Genomic DNA, 16,913 nt, shown 5'->3' with positions numbered 1-16,913 from the left:
TGATGGCATTATATGACTTTTTTCCAAATTTCTGATGCTGAATGCTGTTAAATCAGCTATGGCTGCAGTACTTATCAAAAAATTTCAAATGTTTGTATTATCACAATAGGAAGACAAAAGTCACTACTAACAGCCAATGCATCTTACTTCAATGGCAGTAAATGGAGACAATTCTTGCATTAATCGCACTCACTCGTCAAGTGCATCTTGCAAAATCGCAAAATTATGAGGTAGGATATTAGGTTTTACTGAGAACTCACCTCAAATCTTCACAGATGAAACGAAAACAACAGCAAGTGGGCGCTACTTTATGAAGGACCATATGTTATCACATGCTTTCCACACACCGGTTGTTATTTGCTGACAAACCCTAGAACCAATAAGATTCAAGGTTAGTACCAAAACAAAGATTTGAATAAGTTTCAATGTACACAAAACTACTAAATAAAAATTGTGAAATGTAAATACCAGTTACGAGAATATTCGTTGTAGTGTTCGCCGGATGAACTAAAACACATGAAACATCACAGAGCCTGACTTTGTTTGCAGTGAGAATTAAATTTGCAACATCCATGTGTATCAGTGATACAAGATCTGCAGAAGCTGGAGTTACATTTCTCCGTTTGCATATGCAGACACTTATTAATTTGAAGAAGATGTGCAGTAACACCAACTCACTTTTATCTATGTTTTTTCTATGTTTATTATAATGTTAAATATTTTCACCCGTATGGCATAAGGTTGTTTCCTCTGTGTGCAAAAGTGCACATCAGGCTTATGCAATGTTGACTACTTCCTGCGCGTAGCGCATATAAATACCACGACATTCATTCTGTGGAGAGAGTAAAAGAGAGTCATAAAGAGAGAAAAATGAACAAATAGTAAAATTACAGAAAATGACGCCCTGTCAATAAATGAAATCATTATACAAACACATTGCACTGTGTGCCATGTACCATCTACACAAAATACAGTCACAAGCACTTATATAATGTACTAGCCTCTTCACAAACTAAACATTAGTAGTACACTCACAAAATACTGGCAAGCAACATGAATGGTAGTGTACCGCTGACGCGAAACCATAACGTTTAGGCGAAAACTGTTCCTAGGGGTTTCTTTCTTCTGTTCGTTTTGTCTGAGCACTTGTTTCTTTTGTAACTGAATCATTTCTAAAAGTACCAACTTTGCTATCTATTGTTAAGAAAGGAACGCAAATTTTTTATCTGTTGGATATGTATTTATCAGTGTATTTTAACTCCGTATGTACCATAGCAGTGGATCCTTTGAAAATACTGATGCCATGGCACAAATGTTTCATAAATCACGAAGCCTTGGCACTTTTGCATGTGTGCAAGGGGACACAGAGGCTGAAAACCAATAAGACAACACTGTGTTTGTGAGGACCGCTGGGGTTCTGAGTCAATCAAGGCGACAAGCATGGCGCCACATGAGTGACGTCACGCAACCTGCTTCTGACATCAGGTGCAGACTGCGATGTAAGATGCAGGTTGGGAAGGACTGGCAGCCAGTACTGCGTCGCGCACGCAAACTGTCAAGTGCTTGGAGTCAACGCTCCACCTGATAGCATTGTGCTTCTCATATGCCATGCTGATACGTACAGATGGGCTACTCTGCTCCAAGGACTTAATTATGGAGGAACAGTTCACTTATTGAAATTGTTCTTATCGAACAAGTAAAAGAAATGTCTGCGTATATTAACTTTTCTTCTAGATGTTTAAAAGACGAATGACTGCTCACTATGAAACAAGGAATTATAGCTATTCAGGGGCACTGTAATACCTCTTTCTAAAGAAATTATTTTTGTATGTTTGTGTAGATTTCATGTATCGCTAGAAATGTCAGAGAGTTCATGAGAAAATACTTGTGCAATAAAAGAAGACAAGGTCTTCAGATTTTTTAGAAAGCAACTAGGAGAAACCTGAATGTTTGCATTTGTTTTCCTGCTCCTGCTCCAATTGTCGGAATTTAAGCATCGTGGGCTTAGTTGTTAATGATTTCTAATGTAAGGAACTGATTTTGAGCTATCAACGAGTTCTGTCTTCATTTACATTTTCATTTACATCGCATGTTTATGCCAATATTTATTGTCTTTGTGAGTTCTATTATTCAGCTTGTCTCGTGGGGAAGACGCAACATTTCTAAGTGGCATCGATCCGCCATTGGCGTATTTTTATTATTGATTTGGAATGTTCAGTTTTTCTTATCATACGAACAGAGCCTACAGTCATTCAGAGAAGGAGTCCAAGAGTTTATTAGTCAATCACAAATTATATAGCGGTGATCAAACCGCGATACACACTTTACATTTTCTAAAATTCCATGGATCCACATCTTTTGTTGCGCGACTCCCAGAACCAATCAGGAACAACTACAAACTTCATTCTGGTAAAGTTTTATTTGAAATATTTGAGTGAGCGGAGGTGGAATGACATCTCAAAGACGATAGAAAGTTTCGATGAAAAGAAGTTTATTTTCATCACTATAATAATAATAATTCTAGTCGTTATTCTTATTATCATCTGCTGCAGTGGTCATCTGAGGTCCATTGCTTGATAAAGCCCTCCTCTAGACTTTTTCATGCGTTACAGTCTTCACAGATACACCTTCATGCCACTTCTACACGTTACATAATGTCATCTACACACCTTTGTCTTATTGTTAAACCTTTACTCTCTCCTGTCCACTCCATCTCCGTTTGATTTTCACTATCATCATAATTAAATCTTACACTTCAGTCTGGTCCCTGAAATACTTGTTTGTCCTCTAGACCCTCCCAGTAATTCCCAAGAGGCGTCACTCCATCGATTACTGAGCAATATTCAACTTTTTAATAATTTCCTCATAAAAAGTCCATGTGACACTGCCAAAATCTAATACTTGCTACAGATACCGTCTGCAAAATCGGTGCTTCACACACATCCATATTTTACTCATGAAAACTCCGTTTAGTGTACCAAAACCATTCAAGTTCACTTTACCTCACGCATTTATTTCTTTTAGTGTGCATCCTGTCATTGTTTTCAACGGTCCTAAAAACAAAACCCAAATGACTCGTTATATGATTTCCTCAATAATTTGTAGTGTTTTGTCTTTAATGTGTTTGTTATACAGTATCTTACTTTTATTGCCGGCTGAGGTGGCCGAACGGTTCTAGGCGCTACAGTCTGGAACCACGCGACCGCTACGGTCGCAGGTTCGAATCCTGCCTCGGGCATGGATGTGTATGATGTCCTTAGGTTAGTTAGGTTTAAGTAGTTCTAAGTTCTAGGGGACTGATGACCTTAGAAGTTAGGTCCCATAGTGCTCAGAGCCATTTTTTACTTTTATTATTATTGAGTTTCAGGTCCAGTGGCCGCTGGTGCTCATTTTCGTTGGTGGGGCCCAGATAAAAAGTCAATAAACTTTTAACAGAAGTGTTCCAAATTATGTTTTATATGACCTTCGTTTCCTTCATACTGCTCAAAAAGCTTTAGAAAGGTAGTAAATATGGTAATGAGACAGTTATAAATATAATTCACGAAATATAGTAGCTAATAGTGAAGAAAACTGAAGAGCCAAAGAAACTGGTACACCAACCTAATAACGTGTAGGACCCGCACGAGGACGCCGAAGTGCTGCAACACGACGTGACAGGGACTCGACTAAGTCTGAAGTAGTGCTGGAGGGAACTGACACCATGAATCCTGCAGGGCTGTCCATAAATCCATAAAAGTACGAGGGGGCGGAGATATCTTCTGAACAGCATGTTGCAAGGGATCCCAGATATGCCCAATTATGTTCACAACTCGAGAGGTTGGTGGCCAGTTTTTAAAATCAGAGGAGTCTTCCTGGAGCCACACTGTAGTAATTTTGTACGTGTGAAGTGTCGCATTGTTCTGCTGGAATTGTCCAAGTCCGTCGGAAAGCACAGTAGACATGAATGGATGCAAGTGATCAGATAGGATGCTTACGTATTTGTCACCTCTCCGAGTCGTATCTAGACATATCAGGGGTCCCATATCGCTCCAACTGCACATGCCCCCACCATTACAGAGCTCCCACCAGCTTCAACAGTCCCTTGTTGACATGCAGGGTCCATGGATTCATGAAGTTGTCGCCATACACGTACAGAACCATCCGCTCGACACAATTTGAAACGAAACTCGTCCGATCAGGCAACATGTTTCCTGTCATCAACACTCCAATGTCAGTGTTGACGGGCCCAGGCGAGGCGTAAGGCCTTGTGTCGTGCAGTCATCAAGGGTACACGAGTGGGCTTTCGGCTCTGAAAGCCCATATCGACGGTTTCATTGAATGGTTCGCATGCTGTCACTTGTTGATGATCCAGCATTGAAATCTGCAGCAATCTGCGGAGGGGTTGCACTTCAGTCACGATGAATGATTCTCCTCAGGAGTCGTAGGTCCTGTTCTTGTAGGATCTTTTTCCAGTCGCAGTGATGTTGGAGATTTGATATTTTACCGTATTCCTGATATTCACGTTGTATGTATGTGGGTGTTATGTTGACGAATTGCGCAACGGATTGATCTGACAAGTGCCCTTTGGCTCCTGCAAGAAGCAGTCTCCACCCCACACTACTACAGAAGTCAGACAGACGCTCCTAACGTACCAAAAATGCCTGAAAAACTTTCAGCAATAAATATCTTCTGGAGTCGTCTGCTGTAAGGAAAAGACGAAACTAGTGGGATACTTGGGTACTGGAGTACTGCTAGTTAGTGTGAGAAAAACATTAAATGAACAAAAAATATTATTTATTATAAAATCTTAGAAAATCGAGTGAAACTTTTATTTATAAACTGATACACAAATTTCCGGGTTCTTTTCGGAGTAGGAGGTTACCTTTTATGGATAGGAATCCTGTTAATGAAATTTATATACAAAGTGTGGGAAAGCTCTTTTATCCCTTTTCTTTAGGAATATTATTTACTCAGCAGAATGGCTGAGAGCTGCGCCTACTCATCTTGAATAATTATCTGATTGAATTTTTCCAAGTACGGTCGTGACTGTCACGTGAGAAATGTAATGGAGGGACGTGAATGAAGTATGTTATTTCTAATGGAGGAAAGATGGGGCTCGCCTACGCTGTAGCACATAATACAGTGAGCTGCCTGCGTCGTTCGCCGCTGGAAAATAAAAAAAACTATCTCTTTCTATCCGAATTGACCTTCGCCAATCGAACTCTCAATACACCTTGATGAAGTCAAGGACTCCTTATCTGCCACTAGTCTAACTATTGGCGTGGTACATCAGTCAGATAACCAGTCCACCGCGATGCCACTCAATGTTTGCTCACAGACGCTAACTAATACTCTGCCTGTGTTCACACCAAACATTAAGTGTCGTGGCCAACACAGTGAACAAACGCTTAATCGTGAGCGACTCAATATAGAGGATCACTTGGATTCGCTAGCGACAGAGGCACTCTCTCAGTACAGTACGGAGTAGAGACTTTGTTCCTTGCTCTCTGCGTACATGCACTAGCGCACTCGCTCCCGCTATGTGTTCCCGCTACAAGAGCGTCAACGGAACGACTCCTCTCCATGCAAAAAGCGAAAGGGTATATCATCCACTCTCTTTCCCTCTCTCCTCTGGCTCATTGCGTCAGAAATAGTCTGCCAATCAGCGTTACTCTTGCAAACGGGAGAATGGCACTCTGTTTAAGCCAACCAATCTGGAAATATATCGCATCTGAATTAGGCGTTTACTGCCTGCCTGTGAGAACTCTGAAACTGCGCACTAGGTTCGTTAAAAGAATGCGTATGCTGGGGCTCTCCCAAACAATACAGCGGGTTTTGTTTTTAAGGTGAACGCGCAGGCCATTATCCCTTTTCTCTGGAAAATATGTTTTGGTCCCTGGGCCGTCGGCCTGCCGGCGCAGCAGCGTGCTAACTCACCTTCCTACAGGCATCCAGCGGGCTGGGTTGCCTCTGCGCAAAAAAACTCCTGTAGCTGTCGTGTCTTGACTGTTTGTGTACGCCAGTCTCGACTTTTTAATCTCAGTGCGCACTTGCGATTTATTTATTAGATTTGCATGTAATGTAAAATTGACTCTACCCTATTGAGTTTGGGCTCAAATGAAACATCAGGAGACCACGCCACCTTACAACGGTACACTCGTGAAATGGTCGTACGTGAGAATTCCCACTTCATCGCTACCTCAGAGTTGCTGTGTCCCATCTTTTGTGCGCCGACTACAACACCACGTTCAAACTCACGTAAATCTTGATAACCTGCCGTCACAGCAGCAGTAACCGATCTAACAACTGCGCCAGACACTTGTGGTCCTATATAGGCGTTGCCGACTGCAGCGTGATATTCTGGCTATTGACATATGTCTGTATTTGGTGCTTTAGGGTATATACAGCAGTGTTTTAACCAACTGTTGTTGTTGTTGTTGATGTGTGTGTGTGAGTGTGTGTGTGTGTGTGTTCGCTCGGTTTAGGGGTTTGGAGCTGAGTGGCTTCAAACCAAAGTTCTCCAGCTCTCCTCCTGCTGGAGTTCGTATTAGTTCTTGATGTAGGTGTTCCTTTGGTGTGACTGTGGTGTAAAAACAAAAATGGTGTAACTGAGTATGGAAGCATGCGACTTCCTCATTGGGAATGTACTGCGGAGTAAACATTGGGGAGCCTTCTAGCTTTTGCCTTTCGGCCAAGGGAAAAATCTCTGTTGGAAACTTTTGCTGGAAGATTTTCATGTGTGTTTTACCCAACTAATATGTTAATCATTGAGGTGTCTCTCTTTGCAGGTTTCTTATACTGTAGCTGTGCACACCTATTCTTCTGACTGGCAAATGTATCAGTTACTCTATTAAAGTTTGGAATTTCTCTAATTTCCTACTTACAAATGGAGTGAACAGCCAGTAACTTAAGCCTTTCTTGATATATAGTGTTCCTGAGAAAAGTTTTAATTTTTTTTAAAGTGCTGAAATTGCACTGTGTATCTGCTGTTGAAGTGTGTGACGTTATTGCTGCTTGCAAAGTTTTTTTCTTCAAAGAAATGTTCCACAAATGAACTGAACAGATCAAAAACAGTTGTAATATCTCTAAACGTAGCATTGCGATAAGTTACTAACTGCAAATAAAAGGCCTGTAACTTAATGAAAAGGTACTCAATGAAGTAACTGGGGAATTTTCTGTGAATGAAACGAACGTTTTTCAGTCAATAATTTCGAAACTACTAAATACATAAGAGTTTTTAGGTCTTCCTTTCAGTTGATTTGTGACAATGCCTCACACTTCTTCGGCATATGCTGTCTATATTTTGGATAGTTTTCCTGAAGAAGTAAAACATTAATCTTAACAAACTCAATTTCTTGCAGTGTTCACTCGTGTTTTAAAAACAGCATATTCAAAATTACGTAATGCATTGGATATAGTAATAGGTTTTACACACTGCACCTAAACTGTGTTATAGGAAATGTAGACGTGTTTCAGAATCTCACAGAAAAAAATAATAAAAAGAAGGTACAAAAAGTCTGGATTTGTGAAGCAAATTTCCCAAAGCAAAATATTCTATTATTACAATGTCATACCAAGTAGCCTCATCCTCAGTATTATCAAAACATTCCAAAAAGTGCGATTTGTCCTCTTGAACACTATTTACAACGCGACACTGGAAGTTCCATGTAGCTGAAGAAACTGAAGGAATTGTCTTATTTCAGAGCATCCGTTGAAAAAATAATAAAAAAATAAATAAATAAAAAAGAAGCACTTGGACAACAGGTAATGAGGTGAGAAACGACGTGGTAAGTCCAGCAGTGTTTGCAAAGAACAACCTAACAGAATTTATATTCTTACCACAAGCATTTTGAATAACTAATTTAATTTGGTGCACTCAACATTGAACGTAACTGGCATCTGGGAAAGTACTCTGCATCATAGTCTGTACACCACCATGGTTGCTGCTCACTACTGGGGCGCCATCATACGCTTGAGTAATAAGCTTTTCTTTAACACTGTGATTTTCAGACTCCTTTCTAGAACCACACAAAGCCCACATTCCGACCTATCATTAACATTTTCCAAGGAAAGCAATCTTTCAACAGGTTTTTTCCACTTAATATAGGCAATGTAACGACAAACTTATTTTTGTAAGTAATATCACTTGCATCGTCTGCCTGCACAGAACAAAAAGTGATAGCGTTAACCCTACCAGTAACAACGCATTTTCCAATTCACGTAATAACGAATTTCGTTAAATGCTTTTAACTTTTATTAACAACATACTTTTTAAATAGGTACAGACGTACAAGTAAGATATAGATCCTAAGCACAGCTTTTAGCATAATCTTGGCACCACCAAGACATTTTCAGCTACATTTATACAAAGTGAAGGGGTACTTTATGACAACTACAAGAACTTAAAAAAAATTTCGTTAACTTCAGTTGATTTTTATTAACAATATACCAATAAAACTAGGTAGATGTGTAAAAAGGAAGTAAATCTGGAAATACGAATATGACATTTGCTGTAAAAAGTCACCCCCACTTCTAAGATTTACGTATTTGGGTTACGTTTTACCGAAAAATTGAAAACAGTTACGGAATCTAATATAAGAAGTGGTCATCTGACACGCCGTCAAGATTTCCTAGAAGAGGCAACAGCTCTAACAAACTGCTACGGTAAGTTGACTCCCATTTTTCACTGTGAGACCTTAGTGCCATCCCACGAGTTCCACAGAAGTTAAGCTCTCTGATAATCTGTTTAATATGTATCTATGCTTCATAACTAAATCATTACATTTCTGAATGGACGTTTTATACGCTTGATCACTGTGAATAGCATTTTCTAAATGTCGTCCACTTTCCTTGATGTTGTGGTCTTCAGTCCAGAGACTGATTCGATTCAGTTCTCCATTCTATCCTGTGCAAGCTTCTTCATCTCCGAAGAGCTACTGCGACCTACAGCCTTCTGAATCTGCATACTGTATTCATCTCTTGGTCTCCCTCTACTATTTTTATTCCCCACACTTCCCTCTACTACCAAACTGATGGTCCCCTGACGTCTCAGGATGTGTCCCATCAACCGATCCCTTCTTTTAGTCATGTTGTACCACAAATTTCTTGTCTCCCAAATTCTATTCAGTACCTCTTCATTAGTTACGTAATCGACTCATCAAATCTTCAACATTTTTCTTTGGCACCATATTTCGAAATCTTCTATTCTATTTCTGTCTAAATTTATTATCGTCCATGTTTCACTTCCATATATGGCAACACTCCATACAAATATCTTCAGAAGGGACTTCCTAACACTTAAATTCGATGTCAACAAATTTCTCTTTCTTCAGAAATGCTTGTCTTACCATTGGAAATCTACAATACATATCCTCTCTACTCGGCCATTATCAGTTATTTTGCTACTCAAATAGCAAAATTCACTTACCACTTTAAGTGTCTCTTTTCCTAATCTAATTCCCTCAGGATGCCCTGATTTAATTCGAATACATTGCATCATCTATGTTTTGCTTTTGTAGATGGTCGTCTTTTATTTTCCTTTCAAGACACTATCCATTCCTTTCAACTGCTCTTCCAAGTGCTTTCTTGTCTCTGACAGAATTAGAGTGTCATCAGCAAACCTTAGAGTTTTTATTTCTTCTCCCTGAACGTTAATTCCTACTCCAAATTTTTCTTTAGTTTCTTTTACAGCTTGCTCAATACACAGATTGAATAACCTCACGGATAAGGTACAACCCTGTCTCACTCCCTTCTTAACCACTACTTCCCTTTCATACCACTCGATTCTTATAACTGCCTTCTGGTTTCTATACAAGTTGTACATAGCCTTTCCCTCCATGTATATTACTCTTGCCACCATCCGAATTTCAAAGAGAGTATTCCAGTTAACGTTGTCAAAAGCTTTCTTTAAGTCGACAAATATCGTAAACGTAGGTTTTTCTTTGCTTAACCTCTATTCTAAGATAAGTCGTTAGATCAATAATTAATCACGTGTTCCTACATTTCTCCAGTATCCAAACTGACCTTCTCGGAAGTCAGTTTCCACCAGTTTTATCACTCTTTTGAAAATAATTCGTGTTAGTTTTTAGTAATCATGACTTATTTAACTGATCGTTTGCTAATTTTCACACCTGTCAGCAACTGCTTTCTTTGGAACTGGAAGTACTACGTTCTTCTTGCAGTCTGAGGGCATTTTGCCTGTCTCATTCATCTCGCTCAGCAGATGGAAGAGTTTTGACATGGCTAGCTCTTCCACGGCTATCAGTAGTTCTGACGAAATATCGTATAACCCTGGAGACTTGTTTCAACTTAGATCTTTCAGATCTCTGTCAAATTCTTCTCGCATTGCGATACCTCCCATCTCATATTCACCTAAGTCTTCTCCCCTTTCTATAACATTGCCTACGAGGTCATTTCCCTTGTATAACCCTTTATATACTCCTTCCACCTTTCAGCTTTCCTTTCTTTGCTTAAGAGTGGTTTTCAATCTGAGCTCTTGATACTCATACACTTTTCTTTTCCCCAAAGTCGTCTTTAACTTTCCTGTAGGCAGTATCTATCTTTCCCCTAGTGAAATATCCTTCTAAATCCTTACATCTATCTTCTAGCCATTCCTGCTTAGCCATTTTGCTCTTCCTGTCAATCTCATTTTTTAAACGTCTGTATTCCCTTTCTCCTGCTTCATTACTTTATTTTTAAATTTTCTCCTTTCATTAATTAAATTGAATATCTCTTGTGTTATCCAAAGATTTTTGCTAGGTGGTCAGAGTCGACGTCTGCCCCTGGAAATGTTTCACAATTTAAAATCTGGTTCCTAAATCTCTGTCTAACCTTTATGTAATGAATCTGAATCTTCCAGTGGCTCCTGGTCTCTACCATGTATACATCCTTCTTTATGAGTCTTAAACCAAGTATCAGCGATACTCAAATTACGCTGTGTGCAAAACGCTACCAGGTGGGTTTCCCTTCCATTCCTTTCACCCAGTCCATATTCACTTACTATTTCCTTGTCCTCCTTTTCGTACTTTCTAGTTCCAGTATCCCATCACAATTAATTTTTCTTTGTATCTGAATACTTTTTTTTACCTCATCATACGCTTCTTGAATCTCTTCATCATCTGTGGAGCTAGTTGGCATATAACTAATGTGGCAGGTGCGGACTTCATGCATTCACTATGATGTTCATAGTAGCTTACCCAGATTCGTACTTTCTTATTCCTTATGAAACCCAATCTTGCATTACCCCTATTTGACTTTCTATTTATAACCCTGTACTCACCTACCCGAAAGTCCTGTTCCTCCTGCCACTGAACTTCATTATTTCGGACAATATCTAACTTCAATCTATCCATTTCCCTTTTTAAATTTTCTAACATACCTGCCCAGTTAAAGGATCTAACATTCCACTCCCCTATCTGTAGAATACTAGTGAGTAGTCCCCGTCTGGAAATCCGTATGGTGGAATGTTTTACCTCTGGAATATTTTACCCAAGAGAATGCCATCATCATTTAACCATACAGTAGAGCAGCACAGCAAGGCCATTTTGGTTGGTATTACAAGGCCAGATCAAGCATTTATCCAGACTGTTACCCCTGAAACTACTGAAAAGGTTGCTGCCCTTCTTCAGGAACCACATGTTTGTCCGGCCTCTCAACAGATACTCCTCCATTGAGGTTGCACTTATCGTACTGCTACCTATGTCGCTGAGGCACGCAACCCACCCCACCCACAGCAAGATCCACGGTTCATGGGATGGGGGGGCACTTTCCCCATGTTGATCTAATGGATTTAAGTGAACGAATTAAGAACAAGTTTTCTCATCTTTCTTCATTCGTTCATTTAAATGCGTTAGATTCTTACAGCGCACTGTTGCCCTCAATGCTTCATCAGTGCAATGATACAAGCAAAATACCTTTTGTTTCTCTTCATTCACTGTTAACCATGACTTTTTGCAGAACCATATCTTTTAAAAAGTTCTGTTCTTCTTTCCTTCTTTCCAGAAAGTTCTTATCTTCTTTGAGACACTGCAAATCTGTTATTTGCTGTGCACCTAAGCGCTTGATTTCTAGCTTCTCTTCCATAATAAATAAAAGGCTTTTTCAGCTAACAATCTATTTTATTCATTTGAAAATCCCTATAAGAATACTCTAGCTCCTACCACACAGCTACAGATTACGAAACACCACTGAAAGATGGTTCCGTTTGCTGTTTGCAACATTTTCCGTTGACGAATGACAGTAGGGAATTGGGGGGGGGGGGGGTTGAAGAATGCAGTATGGCAAGCGACAGCGTCTACAGGTAGGAGCGTTAATTGATATGAATGAACATTGTGGCTACGGGGCCAAGCTGGCTGGCCTCAAACATTCTGCAGATATGCAGACAGCTGGGCAAGGAGAGGAGAGTGATAGGGTGACAGAAATAGCAGGGTTCAAAGGGTTGCGGGGAAAGAGGGGTATGCCTCAGTTGGGCCATCCATTGGGCCTGGCTGCGCCCGCCTATGCTATGGCAAGGGGACAGATGGTGGGAGGCAAACAGCTCCCCTTCTCACTGATAGCCACATTGTTTCATCTGAATCATTCTCTTATTTTCCTGTTTTCCCCTGCAAAATTTTTGGCTGTTGCAATAAGTCCCTTTATTAAATAATTATCCTTCCACTTAGGATTATACAGTTTTCATAATATGAAATCCAGAACTTGTTAGTGTCTCTCTTTCTTCCTATCTGGCCTGTGGCCTTTATCCAGCCAACACCGAGTTGGGACTGGTACAGTATGCCCCTAAATTGCGGAAAACCAACCATACCCACATGTAGGCTGTTATTTCGAGAGGTCTGTGTATACTGTAACCACACGATTAAATGTGACATCGTGTTGCATAGTGTTTGCACCCTACGTATCTGAGGCCGGATGTGGGAACCGCCCCAGCACTCACGTTGCTTGATGTGCAAAATCACCTAAAACACATCCAGGCTGGGCAGCAAAGTGGTCCTCATAGTCAATCCATGAGATGCATTGAATTCAGGGCCAGCTGGTCTTTCCTTGACCTAGAAGTGGGTGCTTTTATGCACTTGGCTTTCAGTGCACGTAATCTGTTATTATCTGTTACATCTTCCTACTCTTTAGAAAAGTTCTATTTTTCTGTAATTATAATTTTCTGCCTGATACTTTTGTTCTTTTCTAGTTTTGTATCTATTTTCCTCTACACGTAGTGAGTCTACAAAGAATATGCTGAACAGTAATTATTTCATCAAAGATGTTGTAGCATTTGACAGCAAAATCAAATGAAACATTTAGCTGTCATATCTGTAAAATGGCAACTCCAGTTTAATTCTGTTATTAGTAATTATATTCAGCTCATCTGGCAATGAGGTTAACTATAACAGTGTTTGTTTTGTATAGTCAAAGAAATTTCATAGATTTCTCATTTATTTTCACTTCACAGTCCCCCCTTTTTTTCATTGTTTCTTTTAATTTCTCCTCTGACTTTTTGATAACTACTGTGTAGTCCATGACTTTTTGTTCCAGTGTATTTCATGTCCCTCTTCCCCACTCACTTTCTGAGAACCATGTTGTGTGACTACTGCTTTCCATTTCTATCGTAGATAAAGGTATAATGTGATACTGATGAAATCAGAAATTTTAAACTACGAGATACAGGAGTTCTTACAATAATAAGTAAAAGATATCACTGTGAATTACCTTATTATCCTTATCGTCAAATTCTTTCTTAAATTCAGTTCTTTTACATATGCTGTAAGTACTGTTCATGTTTAATTATGATTTCTGTTGCCTTATTAAGTGCTGTAAACTTTTAATTTATATGACAATAGTATCAGTTTTAGTCGCTTGGTCACTACTAGTTAATGAATGTTACGAAACCAGCGATAAACTGACAGTAATTTTGTTGTGTTTTGTAGTAATAAGAAAAGATACATTTCAGATGGAGAAAATATATACACTCTCCTCTTACGTTAATTTCCTAGAACATTGTTCACAACTTCACAGACAGTTTTTGATCGTAGAATATAGAAAAAAGTTATCAGATGTATTACTGGATAGGCGAATCACTTTGTGACAATTTCTTATGGTTGTTTTAGGTACTGGTGTGGCACACTCAGACTAAGAAGAACAAACCATCAGCAGTGCTAGACATGAAAAAATACAATAATACAAATTTGGTACTTCTCAAGAAAGTTATTGTGTAGGGATGTTCAATGAAACATGATAAAAACTTAACAAAAGTGTCATCGAAACTTTAAGACCTGTGATGTGAAATCATTTTCTACTGATTTTCTTAACTGCAAGTCACACTTCATACTCCCATTTAAATACTTTATTTTTGTGCCCAAAGACTAGTACTCAATATTTTCATTCAATATACTCTTCCTTTGATCTTCAGCTGTTAACATGACAACATTATCGTACATTTTTAAGTTTACATTTTAATGCTAAACATATATCTTTCCTCTAAATCAAAGGAAATACTCATTTTAGATATCATCTTCTATATAATCCTTCATTTCTAACATTATTTCTCATATCATTGCTGTAAGAAAGTGCTTTCCATTCTGTAAATTAGGAACCTATATTTAGCTTAAGAAACTTGGAGCTATGATCTGTGAAAATGTGTACAAATATAAACCTGTTTCGACACCAATAAGCTGTCACAGTCTGTAACGACTACTCCATCATTGTTAAAAGTAGAAGTAAGAAAGGAACAGAATATTCTTTTGTGTGTGTCTGTGTGTAAGTGTATGTGTAGGGGAGTAAGAGGGAAATGGGAAGGGGAGAGAGAAAGACACACACAAATGCACACACACACGAATAGAGAGAGAGAGAGAGAGAGAGAGATTGGGGGGGGGGAGGGAGAGAGAGACCCCAAATAAGTAACTGTATTATGTGTACAATATGCTAAGTCAAGGACATGAAGTGCTCATAAATGTATTTTAATTGTAATTATGAGACACTTCAATCACAGAGATCAGACTATTACAGAGAGCAATAATATATATTTATTTGCCTAAAGAAGATATTCTAAAATATCTGTATCATTCAGGTTATCAACATACTCACATTGAGCAAGAAAAGAAACCTGTACCATCCTACTTGTAAGTACCTTTACTATCACTCCAGGACTGTCACACTGGCAGATATTTTATATACTTTGAATGCGATGTGGTTGTGAAATAACAAATTATGTTTTCATGTAATAATTTTCTAAGCTCTGTAACAGTTTTGTAATGATGTCCATTAAGAACACGGAAAGTCTCTTAACTCAATGTTTATTCTATTACTCTACTGCATATCCTTGGAGCTAATTTTCCCTCGTCTACAGAAGTACTGCGTTATTAATAAAATGAATATAAAGTAGATAATTTATCAAACAGCTGTAAAAGCTGATTTGTACTTACTGTGGGAAAGATAGCTGCTTTGAAGAGTACTTATATTGAGAAAGAAGAAACGGGTAGAGAAGAAAATGCGAATGATACTTCAACATTTAATTTTATGCAAAAACATTTCTTGATTACCCACTTCAATTATGCACATAGAAAAGTAAAACAATATGTCAGACTGTAGTATTCTACAAATGAGTGTACTCGTAACTTAGTATCCTATGATGAAACTGAAAGATATATGAACAATAACAATCATACGCAATGGTAAAAACTCTTTTACTTTTAATCGAAAGGAATGAAGGGGACCGCACAAAAGTGGTGCATTGTGGAGCGGAGGGTAAAATAATCTATATCTTTTTCTCAGTTTTAAAGAGCCTGAAAACTATTTTTTACTGTCAGCCAGAAAGCGATGGAGAACATACTGATCATAATTTCCATTCTACAAGTCCACATCACTCATTGTATTCACTGCAAGAACATGTTCATATTTGCTATTTGTTCAATGGGATCAGGAACTATGATTACAAATAAAAGTTTTGAGACATAGCTGGATTTATATATTCAGTAAAAGTTCACATACACGAAATATAATAATATTTCTGATAATAATAATAATGTCCCTATCAGAAACAGCACTATTAACAGTTCAAAGGTGATCTCTATGGGAAGTGCCAAGTAAAATGGCCTATCGCCCTGGCTTGTAGTCACCAAAGTTAATTGCTTGCCTTTAAAGTGGAAAATAATCTCACAACTCGCAATGCAATTTTGTCAACATTAAGGGGGCACACAAACAGTTTCTTCCGTGAAAACTAAGCGTTCCAGCACGGTGTACAGTCCTCACGAGTTCACTTCCAACTTTTTCCGAAAACGATATTGGTAGCTATCCGCCTGTGACGACATCCGAGGCACAGCGTTCGCAGTCATTTGACTGACGCAGACAGGTTGATATCTTGGTCCGAAGTGTCTCTTCTTACTGCCTCACTGGTTGTGTTTCTATATGGCAGCAGCGGACCGCCGAATGGAACATCTGCTGTCAATCACTCTCTGCGCAGGTAGCAGCATTTACATGGCCCCATTCTCGCTCATGTATTAATTAATACCTCCGTTGCTGACTGCATTTGAACTATGCCGGATAGAATTTTTAGAATGGAACCTACAGTCCTTGCAATGATTGTTATCCATCATAATGTCTGGAAACTTGGTACAGCTGTATTATTACACCAATGTAATCGAGTGCTGTAATTAGAGCTTTCTATAACAAATACAAATTATACTTAATCTATTACACAGTGTAATGCTAATTCTGGGGTGTGGGATTTATTAATCCATTTCAGGTAATTTTGGTCCGCTCATATTAGCTCCTAGTTTTGGGAATTCTGGAGCATTTTGTCTACTATTTCGGAATATTCTTCAGCTTCATTATATCCTGAACAAGATTTGACAACTGATAAAAAGCTTGTACAGGCTCCCAATTCAACTTATGTTGTTTCTGAAATAATGATTGTTTATGAGAGTACAGATTCGTGACCCATCAAAAACTCC

At 38.8% G+C, this 16,913-nt stretch overlaps 1 protein-coding gene across 1 annotated transcript in view; it reads left to right on the top strand.

Moving 5' to 3' along the window:
* Nucleotides 1-14,757, top strand: part of LOC126160954 (galactosylgalactosylxylosylprotein 3-beta-glucuronosyltransferase P-like) — a 220,932-nt gene extending 206,175 nt beyond the window's left edge. The window contains exon 6 of the mRNA XM_049916947.1: nt 14,073-14,757. Coding sequence (XP_049772904.1) covers nt 14,073-14,180 — 108 coding nt within the window. The 3' untranslated portion in view covers nt 14,181-14,757. The remainder of the gene's footprint in view (nt 1-14,072) is intronic.
* The last annotated feature ends 2,156 nt before the right edge of the window (nt 14,758-16,913 follow it).

This window comes from Schistocerca cancellata, chromosome 2 (genome assembly GCF_023864275.1).
Source record: "Schistocerca cancellata isolate TAMUIC-IGC-003103 chromosome 2, iqSchCanc2.1, whole genome shotgun sequence".
In the NCBI taxonomy this organism is placed as follows: domain Eukaryota; kingdom Metazoa; phylum Arthropoda; class Insecta; order Orthoptera; family Acrididae; genus Schistocerca; species Schistocerca cancellata.
The sequence above is the reverse complement of the archived record's forward strand: the minus strand, read 5'-3'. Positions and strand labels throughout refer to the sequence as shown.